At 25.4% G+C, this 7,447-nt stretch overlaps 1 protein-coding gene across 2 annotated transcripts; it reads right to left on the bottom strand.

The window, feature by feature from the left end:
* Positions 1 to 432: 432 nt before the first annotated feature.
* LOC114169146 (Big1) lies at positions 433 to 2,823 on the bottom strand. 2 transcript variants are annotated; one of them, XM_028054188.2, is made up of 4 exons: positions 2,582 to 2,823; positions 2,203 to 2,497; positions 1,788 to 1,936; positions 433 to 814 (listed from the first exon to the last, which is right to left on the bottom strand). In XM_028054188.2, the coding sequence occupies exons 2-4, from the start codon at positions 2,443 to 2,445 to the stop codon at positions 670 to 672; spliced, it is 537 nt and encodes a 178-aa protein (XP_027909989.2). In that variant the 5' UTR covers positions 2,446 to 2,497; positions 2,582 to 2,823; the 3' UTR covers positions 433 to 669. The 2 variants fall into 2 exon arrangements, with proteins under 2 accessions (XP_027909989.2, XP_027909996.2); XM_028054195.2 differs by lacking the exon at positions 2,582 to 2,823 and having other exon boundaries at positions 2,203 to 2,563.
* Between the last annotated feature and the right edge of the window lie 4,624 nt (positions 2,824 to 7,447).

The raw sequence follows: 7,447 nt of genomic DNA, 5'->3' as shown, positions 1-7,447 counted from the left end.
CATATAAATTGAACAAAATTGAGTTAAAAGAACTAAATCCATGTATTTCTAGATATGAAAGACTAAATTGATTCAAAAATTTAAAGAAAAACTAAATTCAAATTTTACTGAAAGTTAAAGAACCAAAAACATATTTAACCCTTAAATATACTACTAAATTATAGCTTACCGTAACAAAGTTTACCGGTTCTATATTATTATCTGCTATCATGATATCACAATTTACAAATATTTGATCTCATATTTGTGGAATGCAGCACAAAAGCATGGCATGATAAAAAAAAAAAAAATTATAATTATTAAATATGTTTTACTGAGTATTATTTTACTTGGTGGTTCAATTACTTTAGAAGGCATTGTCCTGTAAAATATAACGTATATGTAACAAGAGTTTCAATATTCATTCAGCAATTCTATCACTGACACATATAATTAACCAGACGGAACAATAGATGATAATAGAAATTACAAAACAGTGACATGTTGTTTAACATGTCAAGCACTGTACATAAAAGGACAAGGACACACATTTGAATGACAAACCAAACACTGGACAAGGGTTCCCCCACAAAAAAATAAAATAAAATAAAATTGACAAATGAAACAAGGACGTGGGAACTACCAGCAATTTTAGATAATTATTAATCAACAAACTGCATGCAATGTGGCTTAAAAGACACCAATAGCAGAAGCATACAAAGGCTTGGGCTTGTAAGAGAGAAAATTGGGAACATAGGTAGAGCTTCGTTTCTTAGGAAGATCCATGGAATCTATGGCCGGTTGATTCAAATACGCATATTTGCTTTTTGTCCACCTGCACGCGTCACAACAAATTATCATATTCTCTAATATTAAATAAATGATTTATAAATTAAAAAATTAGGAAAATAAAAACTTGGTAATATCATTAACTATGATTTTGTTTAGAGCTAGTAATATCATAAATTATATTGTGGGATCATACCAATGGAAATCCAAAGTGTGACGCAATTTTTCTAGTCTAGATACATTATTTTGTCCAATCAGTCATATTTATCCTAAAATCAACATTACTTCCTTTTAACTCCAATTGAATTTGACTTATTAAGGCTTCATATTTAAGTTTTGTAACAAAAATATTAGAAGGAAAATAATTTAAAAAAATAAAAATAAAAATATTTCGTAGTTGTAATAATAAGATGCCTAAAATTCAACCGAAATTATCAATTATGTATGTGCTTTAAACTTTTTTGTGTCACGTCAACGATTGAATAGAAACTGCAACTTGCTGCATCTATCTGGAATAGCAGGGGACCTTGTAGAATAAAAAGTTCTTCTACAGTTGAGAGGACTCAAATATTTCTTCTGTTTTTCTTAACTACTGTTTTGTTGAACCATTTATTTTCTATGAATTACTTTTGAAAAAAAGTCCCCTGAAAGAAGAATAATTAATCCAGGCATTTTGGTAATAAAGTCTGATTAATTGTCAAATCAGAGTTTTTCTCTTAATTTTAACCAAAATTTTCAAATTCTTCAATTATAATACTTAAGTATAAAACTTTAAACAACCATAATATAAAAAAAATAAGTGAAATATTTACAAATTTTCATTAAAAGAGTATCACATTATTAAATTTATTTTTAATATTGAAAATGTTAAATATACTTATATAATTTTTTTATGCTTTAACTTATTTTGTTATAATTAAATTTTCATTGACTACACTACTTCTTCTGAAAAAAATAAATTATTTACACATTACATGTATTATAAATTATAAATATTAATACAAATTAAATATACTGACCAATCCTTGATTCCAACGCGCACTTCTTGCTCCTGAGCAACTTTGCTATGAACATTTGTCTCTGCTTTCCATTTCACAGTCTCTTTCTCGGTTTCATCGTGGTCACTATCGGTGTTCAGGGACAACTCGAATCTCTGATAATCTTGCTCCTGTAAGACATTAATCACAGAATAAAATTATGCAAAACGAAGAATCACAATAATATCACATACATAACACATAATTAATCAACTCCTCAAACAAACATTTTTTTTTGTGGAACAACAAGGCCAGTTAACCTATACATCACTCATGATAGAGGAATGAATTAATAATGGTTAAATGTTAATTAGTAAATGCTTGATTCATATTGAATATAGTGTTTTGCACGTAAACTCTGAATTGATGAAACATAAATGATATAATTAATAACTACCGTGAGATTGCGTGCACGGAGTCTAGCAGCAGCTTTGATAGCAGCAAGGAGGTGGTCCTCTTCCTCGATCCTCTTTTGCCTCCAAAACTTGGCAATTTCTCGGTTTGTTACACTCTCTTCTGGCTTCGGTTTTGAGAATTTCGGAAGTGGAGGTGGCGGCGGCGGCGGAACCGGTGACCTAGGAACCACCTCCGCCATTGATTCATGAACATCACCTTCTGATTCTTCCTTTCTCTGCTTCATCCTCGATCACCAACACACCAATTCAATTGTGAGCTCTGTTTCTGAGCTTGATCTGTTATATGATCACAAGAATTAGTTGAGATGAAAGAAAATGACAATTAATTTCATGAGCTAGCTAACGCACCATCAAACCTACCTTTCCTCTCGCTATTTGAAGAAGAATCGATGGTTGAATTTCTGAGTCACCAGAATATTGAATATGCAATGCCCCCACTATAGTTGCGTGTGGATGGTGAGAAACGATAAAAGGAAATTGGAATGGTGGTTGGTTGCTTCGTTATCTTATTCTAAATTCACTCACTTAACTGTCTTCAGTCTTAACCCGTAAGAATATTTAATTGATAATTACTTACCCTTTTCTCTCCTTCATGCACTCAATTTCACTGGTCTTTCTTTTCGCTATAAAAAGGACTTTCATTTATTTCGATATAAATAAATCTATTTTCCTTTTCATGCATCATGAATGAAGTTTCCCATCTCTATCAAAGAATATTCAATACGGAATTGTGGTGGTCCCTTGATATTTTATTAATTCATTTTTTTTTACTGTTAAATCATTTATCACTATTATTCTGATTTGGCTTAAGAGTAATGTTTGCTTGTATTTGTTAGATTTGTGGGTATGGAATGGGCCTATGAATATGTCTCTCTAAAAGCAAAGTTAAAATGATTTAGGTTTGAGAAATTAGGTATTTATGACAACTAAAAAGAGGTATTCCTGGGTGAATCATTTTTATAATTTAAAATATAGCAAAAAATTATCTTTTGGTAATGATTCCACTTGTTTGACGAGTGGATTGATCTAATGGACAATTTAAAACCTAAACACATGTATGAAACAATTGTCCTGAAATTGCTAAGTTTACATATCCACTTGATGGTTTTTATTTGACATCTTAAAGAGTTTTGGTATATCTCATTGTTAACATGGGAAGGTCCAAACAATTGTTATTAAGTTTTTTTTTTCAATTTATTTAGTTTACTCGTTATATTATTCAAATGTTCAAATTGGTTATTTAATTGATAAAATATATTTGGAGTTGTTGTTCCATCAAATGATGCTAATGGAGAAAGCAGAGACGTTTTTTTTTTTTTAAAATAATCGAATAAAGTATTTAAATATTATTTATTTTTACTGGTAGTACTTTTATCGTCTTTCAATTTAGAGGTATAAATAATTACATTTACAAGACTTTTATTACTCCTCATTTAGTATTACTAATTTCATAATATTATTTATTAACCTATCTGGTAAGCCTAATTATCAATATTATATGAATTTTTTCATAGTTTAAGATTATTAACCTAATATTTTGTTTGGACTAATGGGTTGGGAAAGATAAAAAAAATGGTGAAATAGAGTGAGAAGTGAGATCGTTTAAATTGAGAAAGAAGAGAGTGAAAAGTGAGAAAAAGGTTACGTGATAAAATAAATTTGGTAGTATATTAATATATTTAGAGAGTAGTTGATTAAATATTTTTTTAAAATAATTTAATGTAAACTTAAAGATTTGATTAGTTGGATGGAGCTACCTTTGAGAAAATACATTAATTAGGTTCTTTTCAGAAACAATAAACAAATTATTAATGTCTTGAACAATATTGATATTTAAAATGACTTAAAAGATTAAGTATTGATATTTATATTCAAAAGGTTGTGATTTGATTGACACATTTTAAATAACGGTTACCAACAGATCTTGGCCAAAATTTCTGGGAGAGCCAAAATAATATACTTAATTTATATATTTAAGATTTTTGTCACTAATTCAGGAAAAATTAATATGTAATTTAATATAGCTATAATTATAACAAAAAATACATATATCTAAATAATATTGTTATCATTCATTTTTTTCATATTCTTGAACTTATCAAATAATTGAATCATAACTACATCTTTTAGCTATTTTTATTTTCAATATAAATAATCATATTATCTGCAAAATATTGATTTTCTATTTTACTAATATGTATATATCGATTCAAAAGTCATCACAAGATTTTGTTCTCATCTTCACTTCTTTTTTATCAATTTTTAAAAAATAAATTTATTCTTTAATTCTTTTTATCAATATACTTATCTATAAAACAAGTTTAAGACTAAAAAAATAATTTATTATAATTTAATCAAAACTTGAGAGACATAATTACTAAAAATAATTATGATAATCAAGTTACACTTAAAAATCCTCTATAAAAAATCACATAATACATTATTTGCTTTTCTCTTTTCATAAAAAATGAATATACAAAAGGGTAATGAGATAAAAAAAAAAATAGGGCTAAATATTAAACAAGTATTGCACTAGTGAGACAAAAGAATTTTTTTTTTTTCCTTTAAGAATAAGAGAAGATATGAAAAAGATGAGGACAAAAATAATGATTTTCTGTTAAACTTTTTTTTTTCGGTAACAAAAGAAATTAGGTAAAAGTAAGAAATGAGTACAACACGTGAAAAAACATAAAAAATAATGTGAAAAAAAATAAAAATGATCTCAACAATTTTTTTTATTATATTTAATTTTATATTGTACTATTTATTAAAATTAAATGATTTACTTTATAAAAAAAATACTTAATTTTTTTTATTAATTTTCAGTATATTACTATCTAATTTAAAATGATACACATAATTTAAAAAAATTAAAAATATACAATTTAAAAAATTTTAAATACATAAAACTTAAAAAAAAAAATAAAAAAGTTGGGGGGTCGTGGCTCTCACCCGCTCCTATGTGGCTCCGCCACTGATTACCAAAGTGACACATATATAAAAGAGTTGTATCATCTGGCTAATTAAACCAAAATTAAATTTAAAAAAAAAAAGTTAAAGTTAAAATAAATTTAAATTAAAATACAAAATATTGTAAAGTTATAATTGATTTATTATTAGGAAACACGTGTATTTAAGATAATTGATTTAACTCCCGGACATTTTCTAACCATCACGTTGTTTTTTTTTTATTAAATTAGTTTTTTAAAGTCATTATTTAGATTTATTATAAAAATAAAATATTTAATGGTTTAACATGTACAAATTTAAGAAGCTACTAATATTAATATTTAAGAACAAAAAATATTTTATTATTTACATAGTATTTTTTTTATAAACAGCTTATTTATATTATTTCAGATTCTACATCTTTTTTATGTCATATGTTATTGATATTATTTCTTATACGTAAAAATTATAACAAAACAATGTCTAAATACCTATCTGGGACTGAATTTCACAGATAATGCTGATAAAATATAAAGTTTAAAATATTCACATAAATAAATAATAAATAATATATAATTAATAATTCCAATAAGTTGATGTAATTTTAATAAAAAAATAAATATTAGTATTAGTAACGGTATAGATACTGTATAAGTAAAAAATATTAAATTATAATCTGTAATAAAATTATGTAGTGAAGGTTAAACATATTGGTTTGTTAAAATTAAATATTTTAAACACGAGTGTTTACTGAGTATTTAAAACCACTACACGAAAATTTAACGTTCTTTTTCTTTCTTATTCTTATGTTGTGCCGTATATAGTGCGTGTTTAAATTTATTACTTGATTTATATAATTAAAGATTAAGTTATATATAATTTTGGGTATTCTTTTATACGAATAATACTGATAGTTTCGTAAGAGGAAATATAATGATGATTAGATTTAAGAACTTTATGTAATCAACAGTCCTCTCTGTTGTAACTTAACCATCAAATAATCAATTATTATCACTCCTAAACCAAGATTAATTTATAACATAAGACATTGTAATATTCGACATTTACGAATAAATCTTACACCCAAAAGACTTATACTGTTCTTCCAACCAAAGGAAATAAGAAATTTATTTAAATATTGGTTCCTTATTTAAAATAAAAATAATATTAATTTTCCTAATATTTTCCTAATATAAACTGTGTCTAGTATTAATTAATCATTACAATTTCTAGGATAATCTTCGCCATGTCCGTGTTTAACGGTATATTGAGCCATGACGTACGTAACGTTATTCAAAGTTCTAATTCTTTTAATTTTAATAGGTGATAATGATCCATTGATAAAAAAAAAAAAAAAAAAAAAAAAAAAAAAAAAAAAACTATAGTCTAGGTTGTTAGTACCAATCTTATGTCCTTTGACAAAACAAAAAAAATAAAAAATAGTTTTTTGTACCATCCATTAGACACTTCCTCGTGGCCCTTCCCCAAATCAAAAGGGTGAAAACTGGTATAGTCAAATATTTTAAGCACAAAACAACTTGTTGAACTTATGATTCATTCAAGAAGGTTAGGTACGTATCATATTTCAAGGTCAATATATTGTATTATAAAAAAAATGTTTGTTAAACAATTGAAATTGTTAGGATATTGATAAAAGGAATGATTCTTCTCATTTATTTTCTCTAGAAAGAATATTTTGAATTTAATAATAATAATAATAATATGATTACAATATTTAATGAAAAAAATAATAATTATCATACTATTAAAATTAAAAGTTTAATACACATAAAATGATTTATTAAGTTTTTAATTAAAATTTCTTTTATACACCTTAACATATTTTCAAGCACGAGAAAAAAATAGATAAAGTTTTAGAATTAATTTATGTATTATTTTTCTCTCTCCGTTTGTTGATCTCAGTTATCCATTTACACATATGCATTGACAATAGTACAGCTGGTAGAGTTCAAGGTTTTGGATTAAGTATCTTAAATTAAATGTCAAACAGAAGCAACTTCGGAATAGGTTTATTTTTGTTATTTAAATTAAAAAGAATAGTTTTAGAGAGTTTCAATTTAAATTTTATTAATATTATGTACTTAGTACCATATAGTCATTAAAAAAACACGTGACCATTAGTTATTTAATTGAGCTTATTGATTAAACACTTGTATTAAAAATATTTGATTGATTAGAAATATATTGAAGCAAATATTATATTGTCAATATAATTATTTTCAATTATTAAAAATATTATTGTGACGTATGAAGATT

Source organism: Vigna unguiculata, chromosome 2, assembly GCF_037176805.1.
Source record: "Vigna unguiculata cultivar grain cowpea cultivar isolate G323 ecotype 2 chromosome 2, ASM3717680v1, whole genome shotgun sequence".
Lineage (NCBI taxonomy): Eukaryota > Viridiplantae > Streptophyta > Magnoliopsida > Fabales > Fabaceae > Vigna > Vigna unguiculata.
Note: the sequence above shows the minus strand (reverse complement) of the source record. Positions and strands in the feature narration are given on the sequence as shown.